The 15,658-nt window shown below is 41.3% G+C and overlaps 1 protein-coding gene across 13 annotated transcripts in view; it reads left to right on the forward strand.

The window, feature by feature from the left end:
* Positions 1 to 15,658, forward strand: part of dph6 (diphthamine biosynthesis 6) — a 307,319-nt gene that overhangs the window by 76,501 nt on the left and 215,160 nt on the right. For all 13 annotated transcript variants that reach the window (XR_011351225.1, XM_069916657.1, XM_069916656.1 and 10 more), the window contains one exon: positions 11,919 to 11,992. Coding sequence is in view for 12 of the 13 variants with exons in the window: in XM_069916657.1 (XP_069772758.1) it covers positions 11,919 to 11,992 (74 nt within the window). In the remaining variant the exon portion in view is untranslated. The remainder of the gene's footprint in view (positions 1 to 11,918; positions 11,993 to 15,658) is intronic.

Consider the following 15,658-nt stretch of genomic DNA (forward strand, 5'->3'; position numbering starts at 1 on the left):
AGTCCTTGTCAGCAAGCAAGATTCAGATATCATCGGGCATTTTCTCCAGGAAAATCTGTTCAGAGCAGGCAAGGCCTGTGCCCCTTGGCGAGTGTGAGCATCTCGCTCATGAGGATGGATAGGGCCCAAACCGCCCATGTGCAGCAAACAGGCATCACGCTCACGCTGTGACAGCCTGAAAGTGCGGATTAATAGCTCTTTGAGGACAACGTATTTGCCTTGCCCCAGAGTCTACCACAGGAAATCAACTACCATCGCTGCCATGTCCTGGTTGAGCGAGCTCACTATATAATAGTAGTAATAGTGGGTGTTGTCGTCGGCGATCTGTCGAAGGTGAAACTGGGCCTCAGTCTGTTCTAGCCACATATGTGGTTGCGTCACCCAGAACATTGGCAGCTTTAGCGAGACGGCATGGAGAGCTGCTTGGTCTGTGCTGGTTGGACCTGCTGGGGTTACCAATGTAGCACGCATGCAATGTGAAGTATGGAGTAAGAACAACATACACACACAGTCGAGTCGAGGTCGAAGACTGATTTATTGTATTGCCAGCTCTATATTCGCTCCCTGCCTCTGACAACAGGAATGATGTAATTGCAGCGCCGGCGTGCGACTGGCCGGTGTTCCTGCCATTGCTCGCTGTTTCCCACTGTGCGTGAGGTCACACAGGATGACGGCCATTGGTCCCTGCGGGGCCCTCACAATCGCTGTGTTCGCCGGCCATTTTGTGAGCCAGGTTTCAACTTGGTTCACGGGCCGCTACAAAAAATTGTTTTCTAAACACTTTACAAACACTAAATTCTTAAGAGTTCCTTACTCAGAGTACATCCTTAGTTCTCCAGTCGATACAAAGCATTTTTGTATCATCTGCCAAGAAGGGAGATGCAAAGTGTGCATTTTGTGTTTTTTGAGTGAAACAGGAAAGTCTTCAATCACTGCATGTAATAAAAACACAGAAATGCCGGAGGAACTCACCAGCTCTCACAACTTGCATAAAGCTACCCCTACATCTCCTTTCCTCTAGCTCTCTCTTTCTTCCCTTTTTGCTCTGTCTCCTTTTCCCCAGCTCAGCATTCACAAAGCCAGACCACCCTTTCCCCAATCAATTCTCACCTTTCCTGTCCTCCTATCCATGTCCAATTAATACCTTTTGTCTGTTGGTCTGTACTCCTCCCCCTGCTCTTTCTTCCCTTCTCCCCAGCCTTTTAATTCAGGAGCCTGTCTGATTTTTACTTAGACTTTGAAGAAGAGCTTTTTACACTGTATGGATACTGCAAGAGCTGCTATTATCCAGCATTTCTTCCATTTATATCATCCCTTGATAATGTTCCTGTTCTTTCCCATTAGGTGCCATGTTAACTGTTGTTGATACATAATTTTGCATGCTACTCACTAGTGTTACAACACAGACCAGTAGCAATAGAAATTCACCAAGACAATGTCATTTTAAAAACATTTATTATTAACTACTAATAATATAACACATTAATTTACTTATCTAAACTTAACCGCCCGCCCCCAACTATGCGCGAATATACCTCTGTGTGTGTGTGTGTGTGTGTGTGTGTGTGTGTGTGTGTATTGAAACAGACTTTTAAACTGAGGCTCAGAAGTAATGACGAAGGAGATGAGACATTAAGTTATCAGGCTGCTTAAAAAAATTCACAAATCCTTGTTGAGTTGCTTCCAGAGAAATGTCACGACTCCTCTCTTCCTTGTGCAGGGGAAATGAAACATGACTTCCATAATACTTCCAATACCTAGGCACAGGTCAAATCAAATGACCATCAGAATGGTCACGATCCAAATGCAGGACCATTACAATGGTCACAATGTGAAAATACTTCTGTTAAGGAGAACCAGCAAAATTGTCCATTTCACACAGAGTCGCCCCACCTTTGTCTTGCAGATCTCTGGTTGCTCAGTAATCAATACTGCTTCTTCAAGTGTCCCAGTCACATGCGTCATAATCATATAGCTCTCTGTGAGTGTCCCATGTGTTTTTTCCTTGGATAAGCACCATTGATTCTTGGTTCTTAGTTGAGAGCATCCTTTGTTTATAGTTTGTACTTGATGCTACTAGGCTGTCTGTGAGTGGTGAAAGGTTTCCAGGCTGTGTTTGCACAAAAGTGACACTCACTAAAAAACAGGAGCTTGTAATACTAGAAGTTTTTACAATTTGTTTTCATCTCAGTTGCTCACCTTAATATATTATTTTATCCTTCCTCCAATTCTTGGCCAAACTTTTCTCATTTCATCATCTTCCCAATTCTCTCATTTACAGATATGCATCACTTAACGTCCACAATATGTTCTGTGAAATTGAGAATTACGCGATATGGACGTTGGGAGAACACCATATTACATCCCGTACTTAGCAAGGCTATATGGGATACTGTAGTCTACCTGTAAACTTTTTATTTGTAAGTAGGGATCAGTGTGGGGACCAACATCGGGCTATGGGGAGAGCGCGGGGTAGTGGGATTAGAGTTGAGTCTGACGCAGGGCAATGGGGAGAAAGTGGGCAGTAGGATCAATGTGAGGACTGATGTCGGGCTGTGGGGAGAGCGTGGGGCAGTGAGATGAGTTGGGACTGATGCAGGGCTGTGAGGAGAGAGTAGGGCAGCGAGATGAGTTGGGACTGATACAGGGCTGTGAGGAGAGAGTGGGGCAGCGAGATGAGTTGGGACTGATGCAGGGCTGTGAGGAGAGAGTGGGGCAGCGAGATGAGTTGGGACTGATACAGGGCTGTGAGGAGAGAGTGGGGCAGCGAGATGAGTTGGGACTGATACAGGGCTGTGGGGAGAGAGTGGGGCAGCGAGATGAGTTGGGACTGATACAGGGCTGTGAGGAGAGCATGGGGCAGCGAGATAAGTTGGGACTGATACAGGGCTGTGAGGTGAGAGTGGGGCAGCGAGATGAGTTGGGACTGATACAGGGCTGTGAGGAGAGCGTGGGGCAGCGAGATGAGTTGGGACTGATACAGGGCTGTGGGGAGAGAGTGGGGCAGTGAGATGAGTTGGGACTGATACAGGGCTGTGAGGAGAGAGTGGGGCAGCGAGATGAGTTGGAACTGATACAGGGCTGTGAGGAGAGCATGGGGCAGAGAGATGAGTTGGGACTGATACAGGGCTGTGAGGAGAGAGTGGGGCAGCGAGATGAGTTGGGACTGATACAGGGCTGTGAGCATAGAGTGGGGCAGCGAGATGAGTTGGAACTGATACAGGGCTGTGAGGAGAGCATGGGGCAGCGAGATGAGTTGGGACTGATACAGGGCTGTGAGGAGAGAGTGGGGCAGCGAGATGAGTTGGGACTGATACAGGGCTGTGAGGAGAGCGTGGGGCAGCGAGATGAGTTGGGACTGATACAGGGCTGTGAGGAGAGAGTGGGGCAGCGAGATGAGTTGGGACTGATACAGGCCTGTGAGGAGAGAGTGGCGCAGCGAGATGAGTTGGGACTGATACAGGGCTGTGAGGTGAGAGTGGGGTAGCGAGATGAGTTGGGACTGATACAGGGCTGTGAGGAGTGGGGCCATCTGATCAGTTTGGGTTTACAATTTTCTATAGTCTCTTCTAAATTGCTGCTGACTTGCTCGCAGTAACTGAGTAATTATGGGACCATGGGCGTACAGTCTATGTGCTCAGATGTTATGCAGAATATACCTGTTTTGTCTTATGCCAAAATTATCAATGTTTTTATCCAGTCTCTTTCACTTTTGTTAATAGTAGTCACCTCAAACCGTGCATCTTGGCGCCTCACAGTTCGGCGGGCAGCAACCTCCTTTGAAGAAGACCGCAGAGCCCACCTCACTGACAAAAGACAAAGGAGGAAAAGCCCAACCCACCAATTTTCCCTTGACCACCGCCAGTGGGCTGATATCGCCTCCAACCGTGCATCTTGGCACCTCACATCTTGGTGCATCACAATTCGGCGGGCAGCAACCTCCTTTGAAGAAGACCGTAGAGCCCACCTCACTGACAAAAGACAAAGGAGGAAAAACCCAACACCCAACCCCAACCCACCAATTTTCCCTTGCAACCGTGCCTGCCTGTCCTGCATCGGACTTGTCAGTCACCAACGAGCCTGCAGCTGATGTGGACATTACCCCCTCCATAAATCTTCGTCCGCGAAGCCAAGCCAAAGAAGAATAGTAGTTGCACTGTGTCCTAGAATATTTTATTTACTTTATTGAATGTTTGTCATAAATCGTGAATTGTGTATCCAAACGTTCGTCAATGTCGCCAGAATCTGAATTAGGCACAGTACAAGAGAACATCATAGTGGTGGGGGAATGAGAAAGTAAGATAGGGAAAAAAAAAGCTTGAGAAAGGTTGAGAGATTGAGGAGAAATATCAAAACAATGTGACAGTTTCAAAAACATTAGCAAAAGTAGTTTTCTAGATAAGCAGCACTGATTGCAGCTAATCTAGAAAAGTGTTTTCTGTAATTCTTCATATCTTGTGGTAGCACCATAATTAGCATAAAGTGGAAATGTTGTGATTTGATTCAATAATATAACCTCAAGTACCATTTTACAGTGCAGCGGATGCAAGTTCAAACATAAGATTTTTAATGTGCTCTCCAAATCCCTTCCTGTTATCAAGTACTATTTGTTTAAGCCATGGTTTAGTTTTCTGTTTGATCTTTCCCACACTATTCCATGGAGTCTTGTGACACTCTTGATAATCATTTAGTTCAGTTACAACATTAAAAGATGGTGCATTCATTAATATTGTTACATTAAGTTCCTTTGATTTCTAAATGAAGAGTCATTAGTCTCTCATTATGGTAGACTTGGCGAGCTTTGTCGTTAATCAACATGAAGAATGCTGTCAAAGCAAGAAAAAGTTTTATGTACCAAAATTATTGCTTTCATTTTGATACTAATTAGGTAGTAATTGAAACAATATTTCAGTCAATTTTAAGCCACATTTGAAATGATTAAGGGAAAAAAAAACCCTAGATTTTATGACTGGAAAAGTTTTACAGCAAGTCAAATGAAATGTTAAACAAAATTTGAATATTGCACAATATTTTTGCAATACTGGTTATATTTTTTGTTTGGTTTTAAATAACTGATTACAATTGACCTGTCTGTTACATCCAGGTGGCATCATCTATCCTTATTTACATTTATTTTCTCACTACCATTCATATCTCGGTGTCGCTTAAATTTGTCTCAACTGTCTATGATAGAGCATTCCACATCGTAAGAGTAACAAAGTTTCTCTTCATCTTCCTTCCTATGAGTGACAGGATTACATTTATGACATTAAGATTTCAACTCTCCCATGTTTTAAAATCCACTCATTTATATTGTCGAGTTCTTTTGAGGTCTTTTCATTTTTTAACTATTCTCTAATATTAATTCCTTTTTGTTCAACACATTTCAATTTTATATCATCCTTGTAAAGCTTTTATGAACCTTCTCTGATGTTTCCTTGTTCTTTTTGAAACATAATGACAAGAATTGTATTTTAACATAATCTGTCTGCTTTTAGTTTTTAAACTGTCTAGAAACGAATCAAAGTGTTTGCTTTGCCATTTTAGTCATTTAAATACCTCGCTCTGCTCATGTGACCCTCACAGCTCATTATTGGGCCAGATTTCATGATGAGGCTATTGGATTCACCTCAAGAAGAGAAGAACTCTCTCAGCACCAGCAAGATGCATTGTTCAAGTACAGAAATCCAGATGTTGTTAGTGGTTCCCTGCTCTTCCACAGGCTCTGCTGGTGCAACCTTTTCTCATGTAATTAGAGGAAATCAGTGAATTAACAAGAGCTTCACAAGACCCAGTTCCAACCCTATTTCTAAACTCTGCTCAATATGTGCACACTGAAAATATTAGTTTGTCCATTGAAGTGTTACTAGTTTTTAAATGCATACTGAGCCATTAAATCATGTAATTTCAGATACGATATGCAAATCCTAAGCAAGATAATTATTTCAAATGTTAAATGATTTTACAGTAATTTTTCTTCATTATTTAAAAGTTAATTCTGAGATCTAATTTTCTTAGTTAATCTCAATGATGTTATATTGAAAAGTCACATTTTGAGATTACTTGTTTATCTTCTCAGAATGTACAATTTCAAATTGATTAAAATTTACTTATGGGTTACATGGTATTCTGCAAGATTATTTTTTTCTACATTGCAGTTTTATTTTGGTTAACTTCTCTTCACAGTTTGATGTGCCCCTTAAATATTGATATAATCATTCCCTTGTCCAGATGTAAATTGCAAACAGTCATGAGTTAAGCACAATCTCTGCAATGGTTCCTACTTCTGTTATTTGCCAGTCTGAATAGCCTTATACCTTAGTTCCTGATTTCTTTTTTGCTATCCAATTAGTTACTTGTCTGCATTTACAGTTTAACTATTTATTGGTCAAAACCCTGATAAGAAGTGCTCATTTTGCTATCGGGCAGGAGTGAGGTTTACAATTGCATGTTTTAAAAATTTATCAACTATTGTGCATGTTGCTGGTAATCATCACTACATTTTTGTCCATCGCTAATATCTATAGAAGTGAAGAAATGTATAAGGGTCAACTGCATATTGTCCTCAGGATCTGAATGCCATGGACAAACATTTTTTAAAGACAGGATTTTAATCAATTTACTTCAATTGGAAATGTTATATTTTCAGAAAATTATCATAATTAATTGGTCAACTTCATGAATTATTATCATTAATAAAAAAGCCTCATCATTGGATAATACTTGAAGTTCTTCGGAATTTGGTCATTTAAATGCAAGTAGGTATAGGAACTCCACACATATCCAGCAAATGTGGCAGCCCCAAATTTATGATTAGTTTGGTACTCTAGAACCATAGAACATTAAAGGACAGAAAACAGGCTCTTTGGCCTTTCTAGTCTGTGCTGAACTATTCTGCCTAGTTCCACTGACCAGCACCCATTCCGTATCCCTCCATACCCATCCCATCCATGTACCTGAAATTTTTCTTAAATGTTGAAGTTGAGCCAGCATTGATCAATTCAGCTGGCAGCTCTTTCCATAATCATACTCTGTGTGAATAAATTCCCCCAATGTTCCCTTAAACTTCTTCCCTTTCACCTTAACCCAAGTCCCCTGTTTTGTACTCAGCTAATGTCAGTAGAAAAAGTCTACTTGCATTTACTCTAACTATACCCATCATAATTTTGTATAGCTCTATTGAATCTCAACTCATTCTTCTACACTCTAGGAAATAAAGTCCTAACCTGCTTAACATTTTCCTGTACCTCAGTTCCTGATGACCAGGCAACATCCTAGTATATCTTATCTGCACTCTCAATTTTATTGATATCTTTCCTGTATTTAGGTGACCAAAACTGTACACAAAACTCCAAATTTGGCCTCACCAATGTCTTATACAATATTACCATAACGTCCAAGCTCCTATACCCAATACTTGGAATTATGAAGGCCAATGTACCAAAAGCTCTCTTTCCAATCCTATCTACCTGTGACACTATTTTCATGGAATTATGTGTCTATATTCCCAGATCCCTCTACTCCTTAACTCTCCCGCATGTGCCAACCAAACTCCAATACGAGAACATCATAGTCATCCAGCCCTTTCACAGTGTGGGAGTCCCAGTCATTATGTGAAAAGTTAAAATCATCTACTCCCACAACTTTGTTTTTTTTTAAACATGCAATTGTAAAGTTTGCTATCTCACTGCAGATTTGCTCCTCCAGTTCTCAGTGACTGCAGGTCTATAATACAACCCCATTAATGTGATCATACCTTTCCTATTCCTCAGCTCCACCCATATCGCCTCAGTAGACGAGCCTTTTAGTCTGTCCAGTTTGAGCACAGCTGTGATATTTTCCCTGACAAGAAATGTAACTCCTCCCCCTTTCATCCTTCCTGCAACATTGTGTCTGAAACAACCGAATCCCAGAACATTGAGCTGCCAGTCCTGCCTCTCCTGCAACCAAGTTTCACCAATGGCCACAATGTCATATTTGTAATCCAAGCTCTAGGTTGTCTGCCTTTCCTATAATTCTCCTCAAGTTTCTTTGAGGTTGCCTATAATTCTCCTCAAGTTTCTTTCCAGTTGCCTGAGACTGCGTCACTGAATTTTAGGCTATTTTGGGCAATTGTGATTGCCTCCAGATTTTTTTTTGAGGTGGGGGAAGGACAGTAAGTCCTCATCCATTCTTATTTTACAGTTGACCACCATCCAGCTGAGTTTGTGGAATAAAGGACTTTGAAAACAGACGTCAAATTCAAACCAAGTGTGGATTAAGGTTCACTGACATAGAAATGCATTGATCAAGACTATAAGTAATCCATATTGCCTTTTGTGCTGAATCTCATTTATATTGAGCCAGTAATTCTGCAACTTTCCAAAGTTGATGAAAGTCATATTTGACCATAAGCTTTTACGTGCACAGTTATCTTCAAAATAAGGGAGGAAGGTCAATGAAATATGCTGTAGCACTCTTTTGTTATAAATGCACAGCTGAAAGCATGATCCTAAGAAATGGAATGTAAGGCAACAATGGATACCAGAGAATGTTTTGATGGCCACCATGCACGCATTTATGGTTTTTTTTGCATAGCACTTACATGAGTATTTTCCAGTCTGAAGTGTCTCCCTAACTTCTGGGAGTGGCTGTTCACACAGGAACAACCAAAATTCCAAATGTCTGCATCTCTCTGCGCGCTTAGACAGAATACCAGAAGTGCAGTAATTAAGGAAGTGGGACTTGCAACAGTGTTGTGGCGACATCGACCTCAATGTCTGATGTACATGGGATGGATAGTGCTACTGCGGTGAAATCGAGTGTGATGTGAATCATGCGCCATCGATATGTGTTATTCATTAGCTTGTTGTTCACGGAATTTCTGCATTTAACTTTAGACTGCAGACATTCCAGGAAATTTATTAGGGGTCGAGGAGGTAAAATATCGCAATGGGAATAACTCCTTATTCCAATTCTGATCTTTTTACATAAACTGCGTCCCAGGAAAATGGCAATAATTTCCAGGAACACAACAGCAGTGTAACTATATATAGTGTCATTAGTTTTCATGCCTGCCCAACAGTTCATTGGCACTGAAAATTAACTGTTGCAAGTTTTAGAAAAATATGCATTTTCTTTTCCTTTACCTCACTGATATATACTGGATTGGTTTTCGTGCAGTTGGACAACATGGTTATCCAACTGCACGAAAACCAACAAGGTCGGGTCAGATACAGCAATGAGATCTCTGAATCCTTCTCCATTAACAATGGCGTGAAGCAAGGCTGTGTTCTCGCACCAACCCTCTTTTCAATCTTCTTCAGCATGATGCTGAACCAAGCCATGAAAGACCCCAACAATGAAGACGCTGTTTACATCCGGTACCGCACGGATGGCAGTCTCTTCAATCTGAGGCGCCTGCAAGCTCACACCAAGACACAAGAGAAACTTGTCCGTGAACTACTCTTTGCAGATGATGCCGCTTTAGTTGCCCATTCAGAGCCTGCTCTTCAGCGCTTGACGTCCTGTTTTGCGGAAACTGCCAAAATGTTTGGCCTGGAAGTCAGCCTGAAGAAAACTGAGGTCCTCCATCAGCCAGCTCCCCACCATGACTACCAGCCCCCCCACATCTCCATCGGGCACACAAAACTCAAAACGGTCAACCAGTTTACCTATCTTGGCTGCACCATTTCATCAGATGCAAGGATCGACAACGAGATAGACAACAGACTCGCCAAGGCAAAAGCGCCTTTCAAAGACTACACAAAAGAGACTGGAAAAACAACCAACTGAAAATCCTCACAAAGATAAGCGTATACAGAGCCGTTGTCATATCCACACTCCTGTTCGGCTCCGAATCATGGGTCTTCTACCGGCATCACCTACGGCTCCTAGAACGCTTCCACCAGCGTTGTCTCCGCTCCATTCTCAACATTCATTGGAGCGCCTTCATCCCTAACATCGAAGTACTCGGCAGAGGCCGACAGCATCGAGTCCACGCTGCTGAAGATCCAGCTGCGCTGGGTGGGTCACGTCTCCAGAATGGAGGACCATCGCCTTCCCAAGATCGTGTTATATGGCGAGCTCTCCACTGGCCACCGTGACAGAGGTGCACCAAAGAAGAGGTACAAGGACTGCCTAAAGAAATCTCTTGGTGCCTGCCACATTGACCACCGCCAGTGGGCTGATATTGCCTCAAACCGTGCATCTTGGCGCCTCACAGTTTGGCGGGCAGCAACCTCCTTTGAAGAAGACCGCAGAGCCCACCTCACTGACAAAAGGCAAAGGAGGAAAAACCCAACACCCAACCCCAACCAACCAATTTTCCATTGCAACTGCTGCAACCGTGTCTGCCTGTCCCGCATCGGACTTGTCAGCCACAAACGAGCCTGCAGCTGACGTGGACATTACCCATCCATAAATCTTCGTCCGCGAAGCCAAGCCAAAGAAAGATATACTGGGTATCATTTGCATCTGTAACTAAAGAGGTAAATACTGCCTCAGTGTAAATTGCCTCAATTTATTCTTTGGATTAGGGATTGTTTTAGGTAGATAGAGTGAGTATGATTGACCAATATTAACAGGAGTTTGGAAGAATGAGTGGTGATCTCATTGGGGTGTGCCAGATTCAAAGCTGTCAACAAGAAGTTGTTTCCTTGAGTTGGCAGTTGAGAACTCAGGAACAAAGTCTCAGGCAAGAAAATTCCTTTATGCAGAGTGTTGTGGTTGTTCAGTATTTCAGTCAGTTCAACATGTATCAAAGGAGGTATCACATGGTGATGGGGTCCAAAATATTCTGAGGCAAGAATCAGTGGCAATTTTGAATGGTGGAATAAACAATGGAAACAACATGGCAAACTCCTATTTTATGAATGCTCTTGCGAAACTTGCAGCAATGCTAAGATTGTGGATATGTCGTCGACCAAATTAATGTTAGATATGAGTGTTACTGCTTTGAGCATTGTCTGGGATTTGTGAAACATTTGTAGATGTGACACTTGAGACATGTTCACTGGCTTTGTCAGAAATATTTGTTTATTTCTTTCCTCCATTTACTCTCTTCAAACAAATATTTTTCACAAGATACAAACAGAAGAAATCCCAAAGATTGAATGAATAAGGTGAATGTTAAATTGTCTAACAGGTGTGGTGTGGTTATGCCATATTTGAAACAATGCAGCTTATGTTTTCATTCTTGTACTGATTTTGTGCAGCTTAAAGTTATTTTAATTTGGATTGATCTTTCTGAGGGAATATATGGTTTCACTGCTCACATCTCTACCCAAAGAATTAAGATGATAAATCCAGAATGAGGTCATTGTTCATCTGCACATTGGTTCACAATTTGATTTATTTCCAAATTAATTTCCATTTGGTATGATGGGAATATACTTTTAAATGGACATATGAATCTCCAAAGTATTTGGAAAAATATTATACAGTTATCAATTTAGGATTTTAATTTTCTAGTTTTCTTTTGTAGGTTTCTAACACAATTAAAAAAGTATGTCAGGCTGAGAAAATGTTGGTTCTCTTTTTGGCAATTTGTTTGCCATCAAGAAAATCTCATGAAAAACATTTGAAGTTATTTTGGTAAAGTGTGCAGATGATCAAATGATTGTAAAATTCAAGTATCCTCAGGCAATCCTGACTAAACAGTTTGTTGTCTGGACAATCATTTAAGCTGCCTCTAACATTTTTGAGAAACAGCCCTGAAAGATGGAAACAATATGTTCTGAATAGAAAGGTTTTATATAATGCACTGTTCTATGGCCCTGGAGACATAGTCAAACCAGAAATAGATCTACTTGAAATCACTGGGCATTTTAAAATTGATGTTGAATTATCTGTTCCGCTGTAGTCATTTCAGGCTGCATGACAGGAACATTTTTTAGAACCAAAACGTGCTAATGGTGATTTTCTTTCTTTTATTGTAGGAAAAGGAAGAAGTGGAAGGCGTTTCAGTTGGTGCCATTCTTTCTGACTACCAACGAGTCAGAGTAGAAAATGTGTAAGCACCCTTTTAACTTGCAAAACAGTATTTGAGGGGTTGTTAGCTAGTGGGGGCGGAGGTGAAATTAGATTGAATTTATTTATTTAGCTTGCCCACAGAAGGCAGAGGGTGGTTATAGATGGTTCATATTCTACATGGAGGTTTGTCGCCAGTGGTGTTCCACTGTGAGATCCTACTTGGAATATTGTGTTCAGTTCTCATTACCTTACCTCAGGAAGGGTGCTGATCCTAATAGAGAGGGTGCAGAGGAGATTTAGAAGGATGTTGCCTGGATTGCACAGCATATCTTATGAGGATAGATTGAGTGAACATCCTTGGAGCAATGGAGGGAGGGGTTACCTGATAGAGGTGTATATGAGATGAGAGGCATTGATTGTGTGGATAGCCAGTGGCTGAAATGGCTAATATGAGAGGGCAAAGGTTTAAAGTGCTTATTAGTAAGAAATGGGGGGATCAAAGAGGTAAGTTTTTTTTCATACAGAGAGTGATGGGTGCATGGAATATGGTGCCAGCAACAGTGATGGGTTCAAGTGCAATAGGACCTTATAAGAGACTATTGGATAGGCACATCGAACTGAGAAAAATGGAAGCTTTTAATTTTATTAAAAGTAATACTAGGCAGTTGTTAGAGTCGGCTATTAGGTTGGCACAACACTGTAAGCTGAAGGGCCTCTCTCTACTCTGCTGTAGATTTCTGTTCTGTTTCTAGTTGACAAAATTTTTCATTCTTTATTACAATATTAACTTTAATTTCAGCCCATCTTTTCATTTATTAATTTAAATTTAATCTATTTGAGTGTTTTAAAATTAGATCTACAGCGCAGTTCGAGTCCCTTCCAGCCCAGGAGCCCGTGCCACCCAAATATCCCAATTAACCTACAACCCCCATATGTTTTGAAGGGTGGGAGGAAACCCACATGAACATGGGGAGAACTTACAAACTCCATACTGAGAATGCTGATTTCAAACATGGGTTGCTGGCACTCTAATAGCATTCTGCTACCCTATCTGTGCCACCCAGCTAGCTGTTTCATTTGTTAATTACTTTTATTTGGAATAGAACTATATAGAAATATGAAAATGATAAATTTACAATAGTTCAAACTAGAAGCAAGTTGAACTCTGTCTCAATTAATCGACTAAACATAGCAGTAGGGGGAATCTGTGAAGTCGTAAAAACACAATGCTAGAAAACTCAGCAGGTCAAACAGTGAAGATAAAGATACGTAACCAATGTTTCATGCTGGAGCTCTTCATCAAGGTATGATTCTCCAGCATTGTGCTTTTACTTCAATCATGCAGTCTGCAGACTTCTGGGTTTTACATCTGTGTTTGCGTGCAACTTTTTGTTTTGCTGAAACCATTCATTGGTAAGTTTGACTGTGTTACTAAATATCATAAAACAAGAAGTTAGTTCACCTTACACCAATGCCTTACACTCTCTTACCCTGAGGAAAAGGCTGTGACTATAGAATCCTGTTGGCATTCTTCCTTCCATTTTAAAGTAAGCTCGATATATTCTGATTCAATGTGCAGAAGTACACAACATTCTGAGCCTATGGTCAAATTGCCAGTCTCAACTCAACCACTTCATGACCCAGTCAGAACCCATCTAATTATTCACACATAATATCATGAGGTTGTTAATCTGATTTACAGTTTTATCAAAAAAAGTATCTCTGTGTGAACTGTTGATAATAAACACATTGTCAGTACATTGCACAGCCTTTTCCAGGGAAATGTTTATAAACCCTGATATTTCTCAGCGATCATACAGGAAGACAAAGCTACTCCATAGCTTACTTACATTAGAAGAGGAAGTCCAGCTCCATTTCTTTTCTGTGGCCTTTGATGGCATGCAATTTTTCATTTAGATTGCAAGGTTGCATTGAGATCCAGATGATAGGGTGAATGGACAATTGTCTTTTCCCCAAGGTAACGGACGTCTGAAACTAGAATCATTGTGGGTTTGGCCCATCCTACCAAGAGCAAGCTGAGCAGAATTCCACACAGTATTCCAAATGTGTCCTTACTAATATCTTGTACACTGCAACATGTACTAACTCCTGTACTCAGATCCCTGACCATTGAAGGCAAGTGTTCCAAATGCGTTCTTCATGACCCTGTCTACCTGTGTTGCCACTTTGAGAGAACCTTGTATCTGTACCCTAGATCTCTCAGTTTTACAACACTCAACAGGATGCTACTATTACGTGTATATCCTGTCCTGATTTGTCTTATCAAAATGCAACACCTCAGGTGATCGAAGTCAAGAACCCACTGTAATCTTAAATAATCTTCTTCACTGTCTACTTTACCAAAAATGATAGTGCCATCAGCAAACTTGTCACCAACATTCTCATCCAGATCATTAATATAAATGACGAACAATTTTGGACCCAATGCTGATCCCTGAGGCACACCACAGTCACAGGCCTAGGTTTAAAAAAAAAACAACTTCTCACACCCACCCTGTGTTTCCGACTGACAAGCCAAATCTGTATACCAGTTGACGAGCAGGCCTAAAATCCAATGTAATCTAACATCCCAGTTGACGAGCAGGCCTAAAATCCAATGTAATCTAACATCCCAGTTGACGAGCAGGCCTAAAATCCAATGTAATCTAACATCCCAGTTGACGAGCAGGCCTAAAATCCAATGTAATCTAACATCCCAGACCAGCCAACTATGCAGAACCATGTCAAAGGCCTTGCTAAAGTTGTGTGGACAATTTTCATCTGTCCTGCCCTTATCAATCTTCTCTTCCAAAAAACAGATGATTTATCACACATGTGCAGGCTATCCTTGATCAGTCCTTGTTTTTCCAAATGCAAGTACATCCAGTCTCTCAAAATCCCCTACAGTAACTCACCCACCACTGATATTAGGCTCATCAGTCTATCATTCCCAGACTTTTTCTTGCAATCTTTGTTAAATAAAGGCACAACATTAGTCTTCTGGTACCTGAGCCATGGCTAACAATGATACAAATATCTCTGCTAGGTCTTCTGCAATTTCTTCTCTGCCCTTGGATACACAATCAAAAACTGATGTTTTTATCTACCTTGATGTGTTACTAGTTGGGTATAAGCCCACCCTCTGCTGGACATCATGACACTCAAATCATGATGTCACCCTTCCATATACATATGTATGTGTGTGTACGTGTGTGTGTGTGTGTGTGTGATATATAAATATAATCCTGTGTGTCAGTAGCCATGTTAGTTTAATAGAAGTAAAGGATGAGAAAGCATCACGTCTCCATGTCTTAATTGTGTGAGTGCATACTCAACAGTGGCAACAAGGAATAAGACGAACCCTACACATACTCCATGCACCAACCGTGAGAAGGAAAACAACAGAAGAAAGGTAGAACAACGACTACCTAAAAACCCCAACAAATTTCCACCAAAAGATCAAAGCGAAAGAGTGACAAGATGGCAGAGGGAAAATTCAGGGAATTCAACCAAGTTGAAGGAAGTTGGGATAACTGCATAGAACGGTTTAACCACTACTGCATAGCCCACAATATTGTGGAAGGTCCAGTAAACTGCAAATGTTCCCTCTTCCTCAGTAATAATGTGCAGCAAAACATTTGACATCTTTAAGACCTTGCTGTCCCCAGAGCATCCAGGGACAAAGACATTCACAGTTCTAAGGAAC

The sequence above is a fragment of the Narcine bancroftii genome, chromosome 2 (genome assembly GCF_036971445.1).
Source record: "Narcine bancroftii isolate sNarBan1 chromosome 2, sNarBan1.hap1, whole genome shotgun sequence".
NCBI lineage: Eukaryota > Metazoa > Chordata > Chondrichthyes > Torpediniformes > Narcinidae > Narcine > Narcine bancroftii.